Source organism: Bacillus rossius, chromosome 15 (genome assembly GCF_032445375.1).
Source record: "Bacillus rossius redtenbacheri isolate Brsri chromosome 15, Brsri_v3, whole genome shotgun sequence".
In the NCBI taxonomy this organism is placed as follows: domain Eukaryota; kingdom Metazoa; phylum Arthropoda; class Insecta; order Phasmatodea; family Bacillidae; genus Bacillus; species Bacillus rossius.
In genome coordinates, this window is record NC_086342.1 from 39722000 (window position 1) to 39745835 (window position 23836).

Genomic DNA, 23836 nt, shown 5'->3' on the forward strand with positions numbered 1-23836 from the left:
TCAAATCTGCACTAGACCGATAAGTTGACTTCTTGGGACTCCGCACCATCACGTCCCGTACACAATCCACTGTCTGTTGGGACACGCCTGGCCGACCCGACCGTTTTGCATCGCACAAACAGCTGTCTTCCTCGAATTTCTTGTACCACTTCATTATGATATTGTAAACTGGTGGTTTTTTGTTAAACTTGCCACGGAAAGCTCTTTGGACACTCACTACCGATTCGCTACAGGCGTATTCAAGCACACAAAAGGCTTTCTCTGCCTGGTTCGCAGCCATTTTTAGCAACTACATGCACTAGCGCCCCCGTCGGTTGTTTTTTAAAATAGCTTTTTGGCACTACATTCAAAAAAGTTTGAGAGTTGTTCTTTCACGCAGTATATAATTTGTTACGTTATTCTTTTCCATTTCGCTGTACCGATTTTATGAAATGTTTCACGGACTTTATAATTACCCTGTATTAAGAGGAAGCGATACAATATAGTTGCGGAGGAGTTTGTTAGTGTCAGTATAACACTGAAGAATTCCTATACAGGGGCAACTCAATATTCTCATGACTGCTGCAAAACACATTAGTTGCAAAGAACTACAATAAAACCAAATGCTAGTTTAAATTAAATAAGTTTAATCATAATATACAAGATAAATAACTACAAAAAGAACAAACTCAATAAGAATGGGTTTGCAAACTGCATCACAATCTAGAACGTTTTTACAATAACTATATCACAGCGATAAGACCAAGTACAATACGAGAGTATGAGAGAGGATGTCGCTATGCTCTTGTGGCTAGGACAATGGAAGAAATGTGAGAGCACAAGAACGCAGTCAGGATTTAAGATACGTACTACACGCAAGAACAAAGCGACTGGTGTAGTTACAGGGGCTGCAGCGAGGTGTCTGCAGACTGATTGGTTGCTGATGTTCCACGCCGAACTTAACACGGATCGATATGTATGCATCCTTGCTGTTAAACATGCACCCATATTCATATGCATTCAGCTACTGATTGTCCCACTTCGTTGGATGAAACCAATTATTAATACTGAATATTATCTAACAGCATGTAAAAATGAAGTCTAACAGCACATAAAATTAAAAGGCACCATTAAAGTTAAAGCATTTATAAATAAAAACTTACAAAAATAATGCTTTAAAAAGTTAAATTACATTTTTCAGAATGTACTTCAATCACGATTATTTACAAAGATTGAAAAAAAATTTTTTGTTCATTATTTCGTAATTATATTATTATCGGTGCCTGTATTATACTGCCGTAATCATCCTTCAACATGCTTTCTCATAATCAAAAAAAAAATAAATTTCATAACAAATATGGCAATACAAAGTTAACTTTTTTTTACATCACGTACAATCCTAAGGATTCAAGTGCACTTTAAATAGTAATAGAAGTAATGCCTTGTTTCAGTTTCATGTACAAATGCAAGATGAGGGGTCAACATGTGTCTCGTATTAACTTCCACAATTACATAGTAATTCGTGCATTACGCACTCGTAAGAGCTCAAGGGACACAACCAGGTGTCGGCAGACGAGCAGACACCTCGCGGGCAGTCGAGTGGACGGGAAGTGTCAGGACGACTGGGCAACTACGACTACCGCAGGCTGGTGCGTTGCAGGAGACTCGAGACAGTCTCGGCACTGTACGACGTCTCACTCCGTCACGGGAACAACGTTCGCACGAGCACCCATCGTCCGCAAGTTCGCGTTTCAGCGGACTGCATCCTCTACAACCTTCTCACGATCCCAGTGAGGAGTACCCTAAGACGTACACATGCTTACACAGTATAATACAGCAAGTTAAAATATACAGCTGTGAATCAATTAACATTGGAATTATAACATGAGGAACATTGTCAACTCACAACTGGAGATACAAATGACTAGTCGAATACAGTGCAATGACAAAGTTGTCAGCACTTTGTTACCGGCAAGATATCGGTTTTACTACCTCAAGAGCATATATCCAGTCAACGCCACAACATTTTCACATCGCTAGAAATGATAACAGTAAAATGTTATATTTTTAAGAATATTGAAGATATTTTCAAAAATGTGTGCAAGTTGTTAAATGATCGGAAATTGCTACCCTATTTATCATTTGTTATTTACAGAAGTCATCAAGATGTGTTTTTAAAGCTTATATTTAGTATACTGTGATAAAATTGATTGCAGTCCCATTTGAACATTAATACTTCACATTCTTGTACAAACACACATGTTAGAATCAACTGCTAAAAGCTACTTACAGATTTTATCACCTAAACGAGTGGAGTTGAGACAAAAAAGTGAAGGATAGGAAGATCTATAAAACAGCTGTCTGCAATCTTTCTTATATTTTCTACCAAGACACAAGAAAAAAAAAAAAAAACTATTTGACAGCAAAAAATATGAACTCTTGAGATCATAACACAAATCGACTTCAAAATTGTGCGACTGAACAGTACCGTCAAACGGGGCAAATATAAACAAAAGGGTGAATATAAACAGTCTGCTCAAGAATCTTAAATTCACTCTAAATAATAAAGATAAATAACTTACAAAATATAACAATCTAAACTAAAGATATGCATAATGATTCTTAGGGCAGACAGTTTCTATTTACCCTATTTTATGGCACACAACATGCAATATTTAGGTAAAATACTCATGAAAGCAAAAATATCTGCCTCTTGAAGTAATCTTGTTCCAGGATAATAAATTGATAGGCGCCTAAAATGTTACAATTTTTTATGGTAAAAAAAATTTAAATTAACTATGTAATACGGTACTGCTTATGGAAGTTAAACACATGCACTGATCACAACATTATACATTATTTTATTTTTGAAAACTTGTAACGTTTGCCACCACAGCTATTATTTACGCACATGCAAATTTAACCAGTAATTATATATTTGCTAACAAAATGTTCACATGAAATAAACTGTGCTACGAACTGGGCAGACCACAACGTAGCAGTTGTTATACTTCAAACCAGCTCTAAGTGAAGAATGTTACTTTCGAAGTTGGATGTATTTACTTGTGCACGTCACAATATATAAACACGAGACGACGCAGTTGTAAGTGGAGGGCTGAGATTCTACCAGCGAAAAACAACTGGAACCTCAACTAAACTCCTAGACACAACAAACAATAATTAATTTGACACATGTAATTTTTTTCCTCACCAACAGGTACAGTTCACAAAAACTTATTACTAAATAATCACGTCAGCTAGCTAAACACACGGTACTTTTTTCAAACAAATAGGCAAGCGGCCATAACTTTGTCGGCCGACGCTATAGCTACGATCAGTCACCAGACCGTGCTAAGTCTTGTTCTGACACCACGGATCTAGAGCAATGAATTGAAAACCATTTCGAATGTCTCACAATTTTGGTATGTCGGTTTGATAGTTACAGCACCAGTACTTAAAATCTTAGTTTTCATGTTAATGGACTGGTTTACCTATACCCTTGCAGACAGAGCATATTAGAGTCCTAAATTTTTTTATCTTTGATGTATATTGAGAAAATAAGTTTAAGGTTAAATTTTAAATACAATATACTGTGAGTGCAATATTGAAAAGCTTCAAACAAATGTAACTTTACAAAAGGTAATCTCGTATTGTCGGTAGTTGATAGTTCTCACACTGGAATAAGCACACGGCCACACGGAGAACTAGACTCGAGTGTGCACAATCTCCTGACACGACAAACGAGCCGAGGCCCTGAACTGCCACTTTACTCCGTGCAAACAAACAGCCTCCTCCTATGACTATATACCACAGCAAACAAACAGTTTCAATTTTATTCTTTAAAATACGAGTAGCTTTTAAATCTATTTTTCAGTTTTAAAACTACCAACCATCAACAGATTTGATGGTTATCACTCAGCCATTGTTTTCCCCAAACAGCTTAGCGGCAGCGAAGCAGTCTTTACAGATAGTAAAGACATAACACATCAGCAATGCTGAGTGGTCTCCCCTTCATGCAATCCTTGGGCATTTAGAGTACAAAACAATGAGTCAATGGGGAATAAAAAAATTCTCACAAGCATCTCACCACATTTATATATATAAATAAATGTGCTACTTAGTGCACTAGAATTTCTTTTCTGTAAAAAAAAAAAAAAAATGAACAATAAATGAAAGTAAATTAAAAGAGATTGTTTCACACTTGAGCATTATAAAATTATTTGTTTTTTAATATTCCGCTATATAACGATGGTTAAGGGTTAGTGAAAGTAGAATCAGTTAGTGCCTCATGGACATGTAGTTATTGTATTGTATGTGGTTTTAACTTCAATTAGCTGTTGCGACTCAAATATTTCCTTTCAAAGTTTAGTCGCCTGGTAACAGTATTCACTGGAAATGTTGGAAAGTTACACTTCAAGGCCTCAGCTGGCTACTGTCTGTTAGGATTCCCACTCCACAATATTAAACTAGAACAGTAGTATGAAGGAGATAGGTTGGCTTCAACTAGAAATTATTAAGGAAACATTTAGGCGACAAGTCACCTTAAATGCTTTACAGTTTCACACAAAGAGAAAAATTACCAAATATTGTCACAGTAACTTTCTCGCAGAAAACCACACAACACACATTTTCAGTGATAACTAGAACCTAAATTCAACATAACATGAGCAGAAGACTGGGAAGACTTGTTTGTTTGCAAGTAACCATACAAAATTCAACGAACACAATAAATAAAGCTAGTTTTCTTATGGAGAAGGACAATGTACAATATCTCCACGCAGCAAAGCACTTAACATAATATTTTCAATCGTTCACACATGACTCAAAAGTTAATTCAAGGGCTGACTGGTGGTATCAGCAAGTGAAGCCAAAGTGTCTACGAGAAAGTGTGGCACATGCAAGGTGAAATTAATAATTATTTTACCGAGCTACATCACCCGTTATCTATGTGGAACTGGTGACAGAGAAGTGCCGAGAACGGTGGCCTGCCGAAGCCAGCGATATCACTGCGTGCCGGGAGCAGGCCTTTGCAGGTATAATATAATACGAAGGGATGTCGCGACTGTCAGCTCATCAACACGTGATTCAATCACCTCCTTTAATACCAATCATAATCATTCGTCACAAAGGTCGTGAGATGCATACACAGCCATTAATAATAATAATAATAATAATACACTATATTTAATGACTGGACCCACATTACCTATACACATGTATATAATAAAACACCTCAGGTCTATTATTTATATTATGATGGTTAAAACTTTTATCTTAAAAAAAAAATCTGTTTGGCCCAACCTATAGGCATAGGTACATTTCAAAGTACTTTGCCCAGCTAAGAGCAACAGCGTTAAGACAGCGATACCAGTTGGATCGGGTCGAAAATGACTCACTTTATTGTGAACAGAGTGTACGTATCTTCTTTTCCCCCCAAACTTAAGTTAAACAAAAAAAAAATACAACCAATTACTTCTGGATGCTATACTCACACGATATACTCTTGCTTTAGCCTCGCCTTTTCGTTTGATCACCTACACAATTAGTTTTATTCGACCCGGCAACAGGAAAAGTTGATAATGTACGGACGAATGTCGCTCCCCTCTGTTTGTCTCACTCTCCCGACCACGTGCATTGTCCAAGAGGGACAGAGCACTACAAATCCTTGCACGACAACAAGTTTAGTCATCCTACTAAGGGTTCGTTACAATCGCCTTGCTGTATCACAATATATGCATAGAAGAATACAACTATTTCCAGTGCTCAAATGTTCAAATTGAACAATTAATTTAAGCTGAACACACATGAAGCAAAAGAAAGAGAGACAGATAGAGTGTAGATTCTTCGTATAAGATTTAATAATTGTTATGTTTATTACTTATTAGCTGTTGTATACTTAAAACATATACCTAACAGAAACGTCTTAATGTAGCCAAACATACAAGTAATACTAACTTTGACTTCACTGAAGATTAGATCTTTGATTTAAGTTGAAAAAATGGCCTTTGCACATCCCTAACTATTACTTACCCTTATAACCAATAGACGAAAAAAAATTTTTTTTAACTTTAAATTTTATTCCAAAAATTTAAATGATTTAATGTCAATTGTAGTTCACATAAGACATAACTTAGAATTAATGGTTACCTGTGTATTGCACATACAGTGAAACCTCATCACAAATACCTGACTATTAAAATGTATGTGTTCAAATCCAAACAAGTGCGTCAAAATTTAAGAATAATTCAGAATAAGTACTTCATTTATTATGCACAGCAACTTCAGGATTTCTTCCGGATAAGTTGTAATGAGATTTCTCTGTAAGAGCGAACTAAATCAGGGTGTTACAATTACCTGGTGAACCATTTATGGACCTTATATGATATAAATAAATTAATAAAAATTGGTGTATTATTTGTAGGTATGTGCAGAATTTTGTGCTAGAGCATTAAAACTTTTATTTTAAGCAATAATTTGGATATGGTTGTTGTGTACAGTCTCATAATATTTATATTTAATGTGAAACTATAAAAAGAAACAGGACATCAGAAAAGCTAAATGCAAGCCAGTAAAGGGCTGCTGGTAATTGAAGTTTCATGACTTCCCATTTCCGCACTATAAGACTGCCAGACACCACAGGTCGAAGCAGAGGGCTGCCGCGCGTCTCGGGCCTAGAGCTGGACAGTGTCGAGCAGCGCGTCTCGGGCCTAGAGCTGGGCATAGCGGAGCCGCGCGTCTCGGGCCTAGAGCCGGGCAGAGTGGAGCCGCGCGTCTCGGGCCAAGAGCTGGGCAGAGCGGAGCCGCGCGTCTTGGGCCTAGAGCTGGGCAGAGTGGAACAGTGCGTCTCGGGCCTAGAGCTGGGCAGAGTGGAGCCGCGCGTCTCGGGCTTAGAGCTGGGCAGAGTCGAGCCGCGCGTCTCGGGCCTAGAGCTGGGCAGAGTGGAGCCGTGCGTCTCGGGCCTAGAGCTGGGCAGAGTGGAGCCGCGCGTCTCGGGCCAAGAGCTGGGCAGAGTGGAGCCGTGCGTCTCGGGCCTAGAGCTGGACAGAGCGTAGCCGCGCGTCTAGGGCCTAGAGCTGGGCAGAGTGGAGCCGCGCGTCTCGGGCCTAGAGCTGGGCAGAGTCGAGCCGTGCGTCTCGGGCCTAGAGCTGGGCAGAGTCGAGCCGCGCGTGCCGCAGCCACTGGCGCAGGGAGCGGGCGCGCTCGGCCAGCGCGGGGTCCGTGGCGGGGCGCGGGGCTGGCGGGAAGCGGCCCATGGCGGCCAGGTTCTGCTGCGCCTGCTGCCTGAGGGCGGAGACGCGCTCCGAGAGGGTGGGAGCGGCCACCAGCAGCGTGGGCCAGGCCAGGTCCCCGCACGTCACCACTGCTGCCAACACACGGCCTCACTCCAGCATTCCATATCACACACTACACACAGCTTTCTCATAAGTTCTTCCTTATTTACTAAGGTTTAGCACTATTCAACAAATATGACACTAACATCTGAAGTTACATATATAATTAAAATAAAGTAAATTTGAATTGATATAGAATGCATGATTAAACCAATTAATAAATTTGTGTTTGCGAAATGTACCAACAACAGTAAAATAAAATTTATACAGTAAAATTATTTTTTTCTTCAGATTCCTTTGATTGATGAATTTTTGTACAAACATAGTGGTAAAAAGGCTGATTCTTTGACTTTAATACATACATTTCATGTTTTCAGTAGCTTTTCGGTTTTATATGGTGTATTAACTTACATGTCAGTTTTATGAAGTGTAATGACAAATGTTTCATGATGACAGAAGTAAACAATTTGCCTGAAAATTGGAAGAACATAGCAGCCTCCAACACCGAGTTGTATCTACACGACCATCTTAAGTTTGATTTGACTTTTGTTGACTACACAAAGCTAGGAGAAAGTTTAGTCCATATCCAAAAAAGAGCACTGAACAAAAAAAAAATTACTGTGACCCAAGCACAAACGATAAATGTGAAACGTACAGTAGAACCCTGTTATCATGCTCTTGCTTATAATGTTTTCCTGCTAATAACATCATATTTTTAAGTCCTGACATTTTCCCCATAAGAACAATGCACTGAATACTACATATAAAGTTTCACAAATTGTGTATTTCCTGCTTATAATAATTGCTTTCTAAAATATAATAAATGTAAAAGAAAAAATTTAAAAACATAATTATTCCAACACTATTCCATCTGTGAAGTTTAATGTTACAAGGTTTCCTTTACACTTTATGCACAATTTTGTTCACAATCACTGCTATTCCTTAGATGTAGATTGTTAAACTAGAATTAAATGCAAAAATAATATGAAGTGTTGCAGAACAAGAACGCTATATGTTAGTGCAGGCTAATGCTATGTACTTGATATATTGAATTTACGTAACGTTCGCAGTTAGGTGTCAGTTCGTACCCTCGTCTTAAAAAAAATCCTTCCATTCCTTGCCATTCTAGTGTGTTTCCAGATGTACGTAAGTAGTCCTACACTATTTTAGTTTACAAACTATTCCGCAATAGCAAAAAAAAAAGTTAAGCAAATTCAACAACAATAGTGGATTTAACAATAAATTTGTTTACATAGCTTGGAGGACTCCATTGGTAATGAGTTCAAACAATGACATGGGCTTAATTGATATTTTTTGCTTATTATGTTTTTTTTATTATGCCCCATTGAAAAAAAATTATAACAGGGTTCTACTGTATTACAAATGGTCCTTTTAAAGTTACCATATTATAAATACATTGGAAAGGTAATTGGCAGCACTGAATTTCCAACAAATTGAAACAAAAACTTTTGTAACTTATTTTTTGTTCATAAACGTAAACAATCTTTTTGAAAGTAGTTGTATTGGGCTAATAAAATTGTTTTTCGATAAAAATCTGTAATTGATCAAATGTTAAATCCAAAAAGAACTATGTAGGAAAATCTCGCCATTAAAAGTGAACATTTTGAGATGCTTCAACAAGCACATCTCTTAGTCAAGAAATGAAAATTTCAACTAAAAAATCGAGGGTCTAAAATACGTGAAAATGGGCAAAATATGTGAAATTGGCAGGCCTGACGTTGAATTTATTCACTTTCAATTATTACACTTAAATGAACTCCATGTTGTTTCCAAAGCACGATGAAGTACGGATGGCCACAACTGAGGCTATGCGAGCACAATGCAACTGTCGGTGCTCACGAGACCTGGTTTCACGCTGGCTCCCTCCTGCTGCTTGTGCAGCACCTCCCAGATCTCCCGGATCTCCGAGTTGAGGTTCTCCAGGCTCTGGACGATCTCCGAGGACTCCTGGTAGTGGTCCTCGCGGGGCAGCGGGACCCGGTCTGCGACACCACCGCCGCGGTGAGCCAAGTGTCTGCCACTGACTCAACAAACATTCACCAACACCCACCAAACATCCGCCTCGCTTTACAAACCACTGATGTGTCGGCCCCACTCGTTCTCGGCAATCGAACCGGCACCGAGAACCCTAAACATAATCCGGATACCATGGAAATGTCTACAACTCAGTAGACTTTCAGTAAAACTTCGTTTGGGAACATAACTTAACTCCACATTGGCAATAAACATAAATATGCGCGCGCGTATTTTTAAATTTTCCTTCGAGTATCCCAAGAACAGATACTATCTGTGACGCTGTGAAAGTAATGAATGGTTAGTAAACGTTTGTAAAACGCACAGCCTGCAGCCCCCGTCTTCCATTTCTTAACTAACTCACCCTTGCTCACCCTGATGAAAAGATAATGAAAGTTGAAGGTGTCAGAACTAATAAAACAGAGTTATTGTCCTGATGTCAAGATCATTTCCTATTTCTAGCCTTTTAATCAACTATTATACAAACTTTCACTAGTTTACGTGTTTTGCCACGTGTATAACCGTATTTACTCGACTGAGACACGGCCTTCAATAAACCCTCGAACTCCACTGGGTAACCACCTGGAGAGCGGTGTACCTGCGTCAGTGCCCAGCTCCGTGCTGCTGAAGCCCGAGCTGCCGCTGTGCGAGGACAGGTCAGAGAGGGTCAGGTCCTCAGAGCCACGCTGGCCGGGGCATGCCTGCTCCGCGGCGCGGTACAGCGACTGCTCCAGGTGTCGCAGCCGGATGATCTTCTCCCCCAGCAGGCCGCGTGTGCGGTGCAGCGACACCTCCATGTCCGTCAGCTCCTTCTCCTCCTGCCGGTCCACACCCCCCACTCTGTCCGTCAGCTCCTTCTCTTCCTGCCGTTCACACCACCCCCCCACTCTGTCAGTCAGCTCCTTTACCTCCTGCCGTCCACACCCCCCACTCTGTCCATCAGCTCATTCTCCTCCTGCCGTCCACACCCCCCACTCTGTCAGTCAGCTCCTTCTCCTCCTGCCGTCCACACCCCCCACTCTGTCCGTCAGCTCCTTCTCCTCCTGCCGTCCACACCCCCCACTCTGTCCATCAGCTCATTCTCCTCCTGCCGTCCACACCACCCCCCCACTCTGTCCGTCAGCTCCTTTACCTCCTGCCGTCCACACCCCCCACTCTGTCCATCAGCTCATTCTCCTCCTGCCGTCCACACCACCCCCCCCCACTCTGTCAGTCAGCTCCTTCTCCTCCTGCCGTCCACACCCCCCACTCTGTCCATCAGCTCATTCTCCTCCTGTCGTCCACACCCCCCAATCTGTCAGTCAGCTCCTTCTCCTCCTGCCGTCCACACCCCCCACTCTGTCCGTCAGCTCCTTCTCTTCCTGCCGTTCACACCACCCCCCCACTCTGTCAGTCAGCTTCTTTACCTCCTGCCATCCACACCCCCCACTCTGTCCATCAGCTCATTCTCCTCCTGCCGTCCACACCACCCCCCCACTCTGTCAGTCAGCTCCTTCTCCTCCTGCCGTCCACACCCCCCACTCTGTCCATCAGCTCATTCTCCTCCTGCCGTCCACACCCCCCACTCTGTCAGTCAGCTCCTTCTCCTCCAGCCGTCCACACCCCCCACTCTGTCCGTCAGCTCCTTCTCTTCCTGCCGTTCACACCACCCCCCCAATCTGTCAGTCAGCTCCTTTACCTCCTGCCGTCCACACCCCCCACTCTGTCCATCAGCTCATTCTCCTCCTGCCGTCCACACCCCCCACTCTGTCAGTCAGCTCCTTCTCCTCCTGCCGTCAACATCCCCCACTCTGTCCATCAGCTCCTTCTCCTCCTGCCGTCCACACCCCCCACTGTCCGTCAGCTCCTTCTCCACCTGCCGTCCACACCCCCCACTCTGTCCGTCAGCTCATTCTCCTCCTGCCATCCACACCACCCCCCCACTCTGTCCGTCAGCTCCTTCTCCTCCTGCCGTCCACACCCCCCACTCTGTCCGTCAGTTCCTTCTCTTCCTGCCGTTCACACCACCCCCCCCACTCTGTCAGTCAGCTCCTTTACCTCCGACCGTCCACACCCCCCACTCTGTCCATCAGCTCATTCTCCTCCTGCCGTCCACACCACCCCCCCACTCTGTCAGTCAGCTCCTTATCCTCCTGCCGTCCACATCCCCCACTCTGTCCGTCAGCTCCTTCTCCTCCTGCCGTCCACACCCCCCACTCTGTCCGTCAGCTCCTTCTCCTCCTGCCGTCCACACCCCCCACTCTGTCCGTCAGCTCCTTCTCCTCCTGCCGTCCACACCCCCCACTCTGTCCGTCAGCTCCTTCTCCTCCTGCCGTCCACACCCCCCACTCTGTCAGTCAGCTCCTTCTCCTCCTGCCGTCCACACCCCCCACTCTGTCAGTCACCTCCTTCTCCTCCTGCCGTCCACTCCCCCCACTCTGTCAGTCAGCTCCTTCTCCTCCTGCCGTCCACACCCCCCACTCTGTCAGTCAGCTCCTTCTCCTCCTGCCGTCCACACCCCCCACTCTGTCCGTCAGCTCCTTCTCCTCCTGCCGTCCACACCCCCCACTCTGTCCGTCAGCTCCTTCTCCTCCTGCCGTCCACACCCCCCACTCTGTCCGTCAACTCCTTCTCCTCCTGCCGTCCACACCCCCCACTCTGTCAGTCAGCTCCTTCTCCTCCTGCCGTCCACACCCCCCACTCTGTCCGTCAGCTCCTTCTCCTCCTGCCGTCCACACCCCCCACTCTGTCCATCAGCTCATTCTCCTCCTGCCGTCCACACCACCCCCCCACTCTGTCCGTCAGCTCCTTTACCTCCTGCCGTCCACACCCCCCACTCTGTCCATCAGCTCATTCTCCTCCTGCCGTCCACACCACCCCCCCCACTCTGTCAGTCAGCTCCTTCTCCTCCTGCCGTCCACACCCCCCACTCTGTCCATCAGCTCATTCTCCTCCTGTCGTCCACACCCCCCAATCTGTCAGTCAGCTCCTTCTCCTCCTGCCGTCCACACCCCCCACTCTGTCCGTCAGCTCCTTCTCTTCCTGCCGTTCACACCACCCCCCCACTCTGTCAGTCAGCTTGTTTACCTCCTGCCATCCACACCCCCCACTCTGTCCATCAGCTCATTCTCCTCCTGCCGTCCACACCACCCCCCCACTCTGTCAGTCAGCTCCTTCTCCTCCTGCCGTCCACACCCCCCACTCTGTCCATCAGCTCATTCTCCTCCTGCCGTCCACACCCCCCACTCTGTCAGTCAGCTCCTTCTCCTCCAGCCGTCCACACCCTCCACTCTGTCCGTCAGCTCCTTCTCTTCCTGCCGTTCACACCACCCCCCCAATCTGTCAGTCAGCTCCTTTACCTCCTGCCGTCCACACCCCCCACTCTGTCCATCAGCTCATTCTCCTCCTGCCGTCCACACCCCCCACTCTGTCAGTCAGCTCCTTCTCCTCCTGCCGTCCACATCCCCCACTCTGTCCGTCAGCTCCTTCTCCTCCTGCCGTCCACACCCCCCACTCTGTCCGTCAGCTCCTTCTCCACCTGCCGTCCACACCCCCCACTCTGTCCGTCAGCTCATTCTCCTCCTGCCGTCCACACCACCCCCCCACTCTGTCCGTCAGCTCCTTCTCCTCCTGCCGTCCACACCCCCCACTCTGTCCGTCAGTTCCTTCTCTTCCTGCCGTTCACACCACCCCCCCACTCTGTCAGTCAGCTCCTTTACCTCCGACCGTCCACACCCCCCACTCTGTCCATCAGCTCATTCTCCTCCTGCCGTCCACACCACCCCCCCACTCTGTCAGTCAGCTCCTTATCCTCCTGCCGTCCACATCCCCCACTCTGTCCGTCAGCTCCTTCTCCTCCTGCCGTCCACACCCCCCACTCTGTCCGTCAGCTCCTTCTCCTCCTGCCGTCCACACCCCCCACTCTGTCCGTCAGCTCCTTCTCCTCCTGCGTCCACACCCCCCACTCTGTCCGTCAGCTCCTTCTCCTCCTGCCGTCCACACCCCCCACTCTGTCAGTCAGCTCCTTCTCCTCCTGCCGTCCACACCCCCCACTCTGTCAGTCAGCTCCTTCTCCTCCTGCCGTCCACTCCCCCCACTCTGTCAGTCAGCTCCTTCTCCTCCTGCCGTCCACACCCCCCACTCTGTCAGTCAGCTCCTTCTCCTCCTGCCGTCCACACCCCCCACTCTGTCCGTCAGCTCCTTCTCCTCCTGCCGTCCACACCCCCCACTCTGTCCGTCAGCTCCTTCTCCTCCTGCCGTCCACACCCCCCACTCTGTCCGTCAGCTCCTTCTCCTCCTGCCGTCCACACCCCCCACTCTGTCAGTAAGCTCCTTCTCCTCCTGCCGTCCACATCCCCCACTCTGTCCGTCAGCTCCTTCTCCTCCTGCCGTCCACACCCCCCACTCTGTCCGTCAGTTCCTTCTCTTCCTGCCGTTCACACCACCCCCCCACTCTGTCAGTCAGCTCCTTTACCTCCGACCGTCCACACCCCCCACTCTGTCCATCAGCTCATTCTCCTCCTGCCGTCCACACCACCCCCCCACTCTGTCAGTCAGCTCCTTATCCTCCTGCCGTCCACATCCCCCACTCTGTCCGTCAGCTCCTTCTCCTCCTGCCGTCCACACCCCCCACTCTGTCCGTCAGCTCCTTCTCCTCCTGCCGTCCACACCCCCCACTCTGTCCGTCAGCTCCTTCTCCTCCTGCTGTCCACACCCCCCACTCTGTCCGTCAGCTCCTTCTCCTCCTGCCGTCCACACCCCCCACTCTGTCAGTCAGCTCCTTCTCCTCCTGCCGTCCACACCCCCCACTCTGTCAGTCAGCTCCTTCTCCTCCTGCCGTCCACACCCCCCACTCTGTCAGTCAGCTCCTTCTCCTCCTGCCGTCCACACCCCCCACTCTGTCAGTCAGCTCCTTCTCCTCCTGCCGTCCACACCCCCCACTCTGTCCGTCAGCTCCTTCTCCTCCTGCCGTCCACACCCCCCACTCTGTCCGTCAGCTCCTTCTCCTCCTGCCGTCCACACCCCCCACTCTGTCAGTCAGCTCCTTCTCCTCCTGCCATCCACACCCCCCACTCTGTCAGTCAGCTCCTTCTCCTCCTGCCGTCCACACCCCCCACTCTGTTAGTCAGCTCCTTCTCCTCCTGCCGTCCACACCCCCCACTCTGTCCGTCAGCTCCTTCTCCTCCTGCCGTCCACACCCCCCACTCTGTCAGTCAGCTCCTTCTCCTCCTGCCGTCCACACCCCCCACTCTGTCAGTCAGCTCCTTCTCCTCCTGCCGTCCACACCCCCCACTCTGTCAGTCAGCTCCTTCTCCTTTTGCGTTCCCCCCCCCCCCCCTCCCCTTGTCCGTCACTGCCCGCTCCGATACCTCATGCTACAACCAGCATTCGTTATTACTGCAAATAAGTAGCGTAGTCGTTGCACCTATATTTTTAGCCATCATAAATGGGATCAAAAACCTTCTCGCATAAACATTGTTGTTGACCATATTCCTGTTATGGATTATAATGTGGTGTATATATCCTGTTAATAACAGCATTTTTTGCTTAATTAGTTTTTTTTTGTCTTTTGGTTTTTATTAGTTTTCTTCTACAGACATACATGTGCTTAGCAATGGCGTTTATCCAAAAGTTTACATCAATTCTTGCACTCCTGTGCCGGAAATTAGGTTATTTCGGCACTTTTTTTTATATGGTCATCATAATTTTAAATTATTTTTGGAAATTTTATTTTCCATATAAATTGGTTACAAATGGGTGATTTACACTTTGTTAGGCTGGTGTACTCTACTTAGTTAAACTTTTCTGCAGTGGCCCGAGGCACCTTTTGTCAGGGGCCAATCTGATCTTTTGCTAGTCTAAGACGACGTTAGCAGCCCGGATGACATTTCTCCCGTTTGCTTTCACGCCCATGGGCCTGTAACATTATTTCCTTGCATGACTAAATTTGCACACAACAGCTCTGGACGAGTTGTTACTCATTCTCAGAGCCCAGCTTAGACTAGCTCTTCCCTCCCGTCACGCATACGTCTTAGGTTCACTCATAGAAAGTCACGTTAGGACGCGTTTTCCCATGCCGAGTGGTGTCGTTTAGTCCCGCCTCTTACCCCGCCCCATAGCGAGTGTCATTGACAGTTCATGAACCCAGCAGGCCAGTGGCCTGAGTCAAGGCCGTTCAGCCTCCAGAACTGCGGTGCGATTTGGAGACACCCACGCCATCTAACGAGATCCTTTAGAACTAAGCACCTCATGGGTGACAGAGAAAGGCCACCAGCGCTCCCTGTGCGCTTGAAATGTGTACTTCCATTCCCCTTCTCAGGCCGCCAGAGCGCAGCACTGGCTACAGCATAAGAACACAGGCATCACCACCTCGACCTGGCTAGAGTCAATAGGCGTTTGGTTTCGGAGTTGCCCTCTAGACAGTGCTGTGATCGCGCGAAATTCGAGTTAAACACTCGAGTTGTGTTTTGTTCTCGCCCCGCCCCTTCGGGCATCTTCGGCTATCTTCGGTACACCCCCACCCTCCCATCCTTTGTTCCAGGGCGGAACATTGTTTTTAATTAAGAGACTTTCCGCGCGCACCGACAGTTTGGCGCGTGGGTCCATTCTGGCTGGTACTACCGTAATCGTCGACGCTTGTCTCCGCCAAGAAGAACGCCGTCACTTGTACCATGTACTCAACAGACTACGAGGGATGAACTCCCTAATTTAGATAGAATTGTTTAGCCAGCCAGTAGAGTTTCATAGTCAAAGTGTTAGAGTAATTTTTTTTTCTGGTTTTATTTAAATAATATATTAAATGATAGAATTCTTGTTAAACATCATGTTGCGTGTGTTGGGACTCCAATGCGTGCCTCCACCCTGAGTGACTGCATCATCCACCCTGCATTGGCAGAGTCCACGAACCACGAATCCACGAATCCTAGAGTCCAAGAGCCGGATGCGGCCCTAGCCGCATTTTCGCTCACTCCCTCTCCAACAAACAGGCCATGTTGACTGCTGGACTCCGGCCAGCGAGCATCAGACCTCCGGTCCTACAATATTTATGAACCTTTGGAATAACATTTAAATTACTATGTTTGAAGAGATAAGAAATATATAAAACTTTCGCTCTGGACTTTAAGAGCTTACATTGGGATTGTTTGTGCCTCTTTGTATTTTTTATTGATTTTGTTTAGTTATATTAAATGAAACCTTTAATAATCTAATTAGGGCCGGCCCGTAATTTTAACATATTCGAGAGTTCTTTTAATTATGTAATTGGAATTATATTTTAACACATTTTATACCTCATTCAACTGTTATAAGTTTCGTCATTTAAATAAATATAGAGTAATTATATTCAGATGTTCATTCCTCATGTCCTTGTGAAACTAAAAGGTCCACTGTTACAGCAGTGTGTAATGTCAATGGTAGTATTTATGTATTTAATCTTATTTACCTACACTGCCGCAATGTAACACACCCATTGCACAAATCTTTCAAAGATAATATAAATTGTTTGGCGTGCTCTTGTATACTCCACCTTTTTTTAAATAAACGTACTTTCAATGAACGGGTTTTGTTTTCATGAATAACTTTACCTAAGAAACTTTTTTTTCCCGCATAATCGTCGCACCCCACTTTTCAAACTTGATTTTAGAATAAAATGTGCGACATTTATGCGAGAAAACAGGGTATGTCAAAACACCGGATAACGCTGAAATGCCAATTTATAAACAAAATTATTTTACCATAAAAATGTAGCGGATAATTATTCCCCTATTTCGGTGGAGTAAGTATTAAAAAACAGATTTATAAAAATAAAAACATTAACACTGAAATCCTCTGTTTCAATAATGAAATTGGACTAAAAATAAAACCATAAAATCTTGTCTCTATTTATAAGGCAAAATACTATTTTTTTTTTGACATCTACCAAACCTCTTTTTAATAAAGAATTTTTTTACAGGCCAGGCTTATTACTTAAGAAACATTGCGATGTCTGGAGAATGGGTTCTGCACCGGCTGTCAGGTGTGTGACGGAACGCACGGAACGCACGGAGCGCTGACCTGGTAGAGCCGGTCCAGCATGTTGCGGGCGGGCGTGCCCCCGCGCTCCTTCAGCTCGCGCTGTCGCGACAGGAAGTTGCCGCGCTGCACGCGCAGGAAGTCCTTGGCCCGGCGCACAGAGTCCCGCTCCAGGTGGATGCGGTGCCGGAAGAACTCCATCTCCGAGCTGCCAAACTGCCCTGCGGACACCACACACCCCCGTTCCCGCAACTTCCCCACTCTGTGTTGAGTTGAATGCCTTTCCAATGAAGGCACAAGGTATTCAAGCTGATAATGCCTTCAATTACCAGGAACAAATACGTCGCAATCTACATTACGGTAAGGGTCACCGCCCTACTTACATTTCCGTCTTCCCGAAGAAGCTCTCACCACTAAATTACAGAAGGTTGACTACATGATACCTATTTGGTTCTTGCTCTCAGATGAGCTCTACCCAGACTACCTATGAGAATAAGGTCGAAAAATGGCTAACCAAGCCTTATAAATGATCGGCATGATGCAGCGCGCATGCGCCAAACCCCAGGAGGGGAGGCCCAGACCGACAATGTACTAATTAAGGGGGAGGGGAAAGGGAGGAAGGAAGCACCAATGCCCGCCGCGGTGCACGAAGTTCAAAAGCAGCGGACCCGACTGCTTCAGTGTAACCAGGTATAACTGGTGTTCAGAAGAGAATCTAACCATTGAGATGTTGGCCACACTGACCATAAGGATACTGTTACCGGGCGCCACTGCGATTGTTCACTTCTCTCCTTTTGTTCATAATGTGAGTAGGTTGTGCGGTTGACTTCAACGAGAACATGAACAATGGGTGCATGCAATTCGTGTTGCAGACCGTAGGACAGGTGCTGTGACTTGTGGGTTTGGACAGTTTCGTGCATTTATCTCTCACAATTATTTTGCGTGGTCCTCCGGTGGAACGTGGTTGCAACAACAGAGGAACTATGCAGTGCGATGGTGAACACTTTTACTCCAAGAACAGTTCTTGGTGTTCATTCTTATATTTACTCCGTACCCCAGAGGCAAACAGCAACGTGTCACCAATTTGTAAAGTTACATTACAGCAATTTTCTGATTCATATCCACGTAGTGTATTTTACTGCTGAATGAAAGTGGACAAACTTATTGTCACTGGTTTTTAGTATCTCAGCCATGGAGGTAAGAAGTGAGGGAGCAGGTGTGTACAATGTGTACAATCTTTACCTCGTTAGCACTTGAAGCCAAAATGAAAACGATTCCTCGACCACCTTTTTCTATCTGCATAGCAAAAATTTTTTTTGGTTATAATGAAATTTTAACGCTAATTTCTTGCAGATGTGTTGGTATGGTATAATGTTTATTTAGCAATATTCACTACATGATGACATCTTTACAATTCTTCCTAGCAAGTTCGTTTCAAGCTATTACCTATTAAACAAATTTATAGCATATTAGCCTTTACACAGCTACGGTTTGTTTTGCTATCGAATTGCTAACAAGTTGACTTAAACTTCAGAACAAACATCCACTTCATAGACTAGTTCCTCCATGATCTAAACAGTGCTCTTTCTATACAACTATATAGAGCAAAAAATTACATTATGAACATCATGCCAACTTTATTTAATAAAAAAAAATAACATGTCCTTTACAACCAAGTTACAGGTGTTAGCTTGTGTGTGTAATCTAGACTAATAATAACACTGTGCTATGTAAAAAGTCTGTACGTTGGATAAGATGGTGAAAAATTGATTCAAAATGGTTATTTACATTATTCAGAACTAAAAAAATTTTTTAAAAATATTTTGTCTGTTTGTTCCAGGATCAACTAATAATGAACCTTACAGATTTTGATGAAACCTTGTCATTAGAAAGATTTTTGGTTAATGTAAAAAATTTGGCTATTTAGAATTACAGTATTCCATCCCTAAGGGGTGAAAAAGGGAAAATTTTGGTTTTAAGATAACTTATTATATCTCTGAATCTAGTGAAGCATAAGAAAAGATAATGGGTACAAAAAAAACATTCAAAACCTACCAACGACAATTTTACAATTTTGGAAAATTCAACCCCTAACGGGTGAAAAGAAGTAAATATTGTTTTCATATTAATAATCATGCCTCTGAACCTAATCAAGCATAAGAAAAGATACTGACTTATAAAAAAAAATAAAAAAATAAAAAATTCAAATTCTAAGGAGTAAAAAGAGGTAAATATGGTTTTACAAAAAAATTAACATTTATGATTCTGTTAAAACTAGAAGTTAGAAACTACGAAAGAATAAGTTGCATGTAGTTACTTAAGTAATTTATTTTTCATTTAACAAAATTTGTCTTTTAAGGGGATGAAATGTATATAAATGTATATGTATATGACATGTATAAAAATAAGTTGTAGAATTTTTGGTAAGGATAATAAAATAATAAACCATACATTATTATTTTACCACTTTGTGAGATCCCGGCCTTATTGGGTGTAGAAGATGTAAGCTTGGTTACAAGAAAAAAATAAAAAATAAATACTTCTGAATATACTAGAGCTAAGGGTAAAAAATTAAGAATCAACAACAAGCATAACTTATAAAGTTAAGAATTGTATCTTTTTATTCTTTTCAATTTTCTGGAATTTAACTTTTAAGGGGGTAAGTTTTGTTTTATCATAGTTTTATATAGTTATTATTTAGATAAAAAGAAACCTCAAAATATGAAATTGAAGCAGTAAATAGGTATTTATGAATTGCTTCCTATATCATTAGAATCAACAGACTTCTGGCAATAATTTTGTCATATACATCTTCAAACCAAATACTGTTTTAATTACCCTCTTTTATCGCATAATTGTCGCACTCGCATAATCGTCGCACCCATATTTTAGGGCGTCAAAATTTGAATTAAAAAACTTCACGCATAAAAGTCACATTATGTTTTTGGTTCCGCTATTAGATTCCAAGCGCTTAGTGTAGGTATCTTTTCCGTATAAAATGGTGTATGTTAAAGTAGAAATCTAATATTTCCCGTATAGAGCGCGCAAACGTAGTCGAATATTGATATCTCGCCGAGTGCATACAATGCGTGCTCTCTGTCGAGTGTTGAGTTTACTACATTTGATGGCCCGCACTCTTTTGTGGGTAAATGTGTAATACGACGATAGTGATGCATTCTGACTCACGTTCGTGTCAGAGTTTTGGTTTTTCTATTTAAAGTTGAATAAAGGTTATTGTTGCATGACTTATTAAATTAAATTGTTTGGCGTGCTCTTTTATACTTCACTTTTTAAATAAATGTACTTTCCATTAATGGGTTCTGTTTTCACGAATAACTTTAAAAAAAAAATTTTTTTCTCACATAAACGTCGCACCCCTACTATTCAAACTTGATTTTAGAATAAAATGTGTGACGATTATGCGATAAAACACAGTATTTCAAAAAGGTACAGGGTGTTGGTGAACAAGGAGTGGGACGCAAGCTCACGCCGGCTGCGAGCTCACCAGTGTCGGTGAACGGGTAGCGGAGGTAGGTGTCGGTGTGCGTGGAGGCCGGGAACTGGTCCTCCAGGTCCTCTAGCTTCTGCAGCTGCCTCCGCAGGTTCTCGACAGGCGACAGCAGCGGCGAGTAGCCCTCCTCCAGGTCGTCCACGCTGCCGCCGTCGTTGTTGTTGGCGTTGTTGCTGTTGTTGGTGATGCCAGGGCGGGTCGCAGCAGAGCACGGCCGCGGGCGCCCAAACAGCTGGCGCCGCCGCCGGTTGTTTGCGTTACCATCACCGGATCCTTCACACACACACAGACACCGGTTACTCAACCGTCACCAGCATTTTTTAATACATAACTTCCAGTCACGTTAACCACAAACAAACAACCGCAAACATTTTTGACGTGATAACGTCTTATTAATCAATGAACGCCGGCTGCACGCACGAAAAAGCATGGCTCATTGTCACGTACCGCCTGAGCCGAGCGTGCAAGAACCGGCCAACCACCGTGCGAGTAAATCTTCTATAATATCAAACAGGTTAAGGCGGGCTTTTTAACTAATTGTTAGTGATTATATTTAAACAAATTATTTAAATGAAATTTGCATAAACTGTAAATAATATTTGAAAATTAAAAAGTACGCAATTTTTCATCAATGTTTTCTTATGACGTTATCACGTAAAATTATCGTCCATAAACCGACTTTACAGACAAACCCCCCCCCCCCCCCCCTTTTTTTTTTTAAATAGTACACAATACACATACGTATATTTAAAATTACAGGCTATATTAACAACTATTTACACTTATCTCAAAATAAAGCTTTAGACTGAGAACAATATGAAGCATGCATATTGCAACCTACAAACCAGAAAAAAATGTTTTTGGTAATTAATTCCAACGGTAAGAGATAACAACTCAAATACTTGGGTCAGGTCATTAATAAAAAAAAAACTACTAAGAAATATTTTTTTTTAAATTTTAATTTTGAGTAATGAAATAACAGAAAAAGCAAAATTTCTTATGTGTGCTGCCTTTCTGAGCTTACATATAATGTGCAGAAATTCAGGAGAAACCATGCCATTTAAAAACTGCTCAATATATCAGAGTGGTGTTGGTTTACTAACATAACTTAAGAATACACTGAGGACGGATGAATAGTTCTGTTTTTCATTTCATGGTTTATAGACACACTATCTTTCTGTGTGCACATGAGTAGATGTGTATATCACATTTTATGGACATATTAACTGTCATAATTTTAACACAAATTTCCCACAAATAGACACAAAATCTAGAGATGGAAAATCTCGATCAAATTAGTAATGAGAGAAAAAGGTGTAACAACCCAGATTTCAGGCTTCCTCATGCAATCCAGCAATAATCATTTGTTATAAATTTTTTGGGTCATATTTCAGGTTAGATGCAAAGTTTTTTTTTTCCTTTTTTGAAGTTATTGTGAAAGTATTTCACCGGGTTTATTGTTTTTATTTTCAAAATTCATAAGTTTATTTTTCTAGTATATACTTTTTTTTTTGCTGTCTTCTTTATGTGGGAAGGCATGCTGACGTAATTCTCCTTCGTTATTTCCATGACCGAGGCTTTGTTTCACACGCTAGGCGTATGAGTTACGGTCACAGGAGTGTGAGAGAGAGACAAAATCGCTGGGTCGTGGGAACAGAAATAAGTATTTTGTGGAAGCTTCTGTTGCCATGCTGATAATTACGTCAGCGAGCCCAGGACTCTGCCCGCACGAAGGGAAGGAAGGCTGTAAAGGCACCGGGCCGAGCAGGCCGTGGTCGGGCGATGGCTCAGTGTTTTATATAAATTTTTAGGTACATTAAATTTGTATTTCCGAATATAGTGTGAAATTTACATGAAAAAAACAAACTATAAAACAGAGTATAAATTTCTTCGTGACCTGCTTCTAACATGTATGTTCCAATCATCACCTAATTTTAAGCTAGCCAGAGGTGGTGAGTGGTAACAAAGGTTACAACCCTTCATATAAAAATATATTTAATTTGTTTGAATCTTTGAACTTATTACATATAAAAAAAATAAAAAAAAAATAAAACAACTGTTTGAAAGGTTGCTTTGATAACACCAACCATTAAACGAAGAGGTAAAAAAATTAAAGTGTTGCAGGACAACAAAACCTATAGCTTCTTTAATAAGCAAAGTTAGTGTAACTTTCTAAATAATATCATAATTTTGTCTGAAACCTAATTTACGTCACAGTTCAAATAATACTAGACAATTTTAATTGTCTGTTTATTTTTAAGATAAAGTATATTAAGCCTAGGTTATTTTTCCTACTGATCTACTTTTAACTGGAATTAATATCCTTGTTTTATACTTGTATAATGAAAAGATGGACAAAACAAAGAAAAAGAAAAGGACCCTGATGCAATTTTCAATAATTTACTAACCGTGAGCTTCACGTTTCACACATGGGGTGCAGATATATGCTGGAATTGTAAATAGTGATTTTCATAAGCCAAGCATTAAGGACACATCAAGTTTGCCAGTGCTTTAGGTGGCCACCAGGACAAAGATACTGGTTGGCTAGACACAAGTGTTATGGGACTTTTGGTTAAATTCTGAGAAGTAATCGTATTACCGGTAACTACTTTCAGAACGAAGCGGTATCAATACATTCCCTTGAAGGGATGTTAGATGGAAGCATGCTTGTGTTACCCCTCAACGGTAAATTATGCCCTCCAATTAACAAATTTTACTGGAAATTTACTGTGTTTTTACCAGGAAATGTTTGGATCTGAAGACTTCCAAGTATCAAATACTGGGACTCTGCAAATTGCAGAGAACCATAAACTGAGCACCGGGAGCGAAATCTCACTGTCAATAGTCTGCCTCACGCCTAGACTGCAGTACAGAGTAGCGACCACAGTTACCAGATGTTGACAACCCGGCTTGTTAACACTAACAGTATTATTTTGTACACCATCTTTAACTATATGAAGTTTTAATATTTTCTAATTATACTATTTTTTTG

General features: G+C 43.4%; 1 protein-coding gene across 2 annotated transcripts in view; it reads right to left on the reverse strand.

The window, feature by feature from the left end:
• Window positions 1–551: 551 nt before the first annotated feature.
• Window positions 552–23836, reverse strand: part of LOC134539391 (uncharacterized) — a 143800-nt gene continuing 120515 nt past the window's right edge. The window contains exons 17-21 of one of the 2 annotated variants that reach the window (XM_063381385.1): window positions 20839–21117; window positions 17376–17554; window positions 9943–10162; window positions 9176–9313; window positions 552–7339 (exon numbers count right to left, since the gene is read on the reverse strand). In XM_063381385.1, coding sequence (XP_063237455.1) covers window positions 7119–7339; window positions 9176–9313; window positions 9943–10162; window positions 17376–17554; window positions 20839–21117 — 1037 coding nt within the window. In that variant the 3' untranslated portion in view covers window positions 552–7118. The remainder of the gene's footprint in view (window positions 7340–9175; window positions 9314–9942; window positions 10163–17375; window positions 17555–20838; window positions 21118–23836) is intronic. The other variant, XM_063381387.1, reaches the window with a different exon arrangement.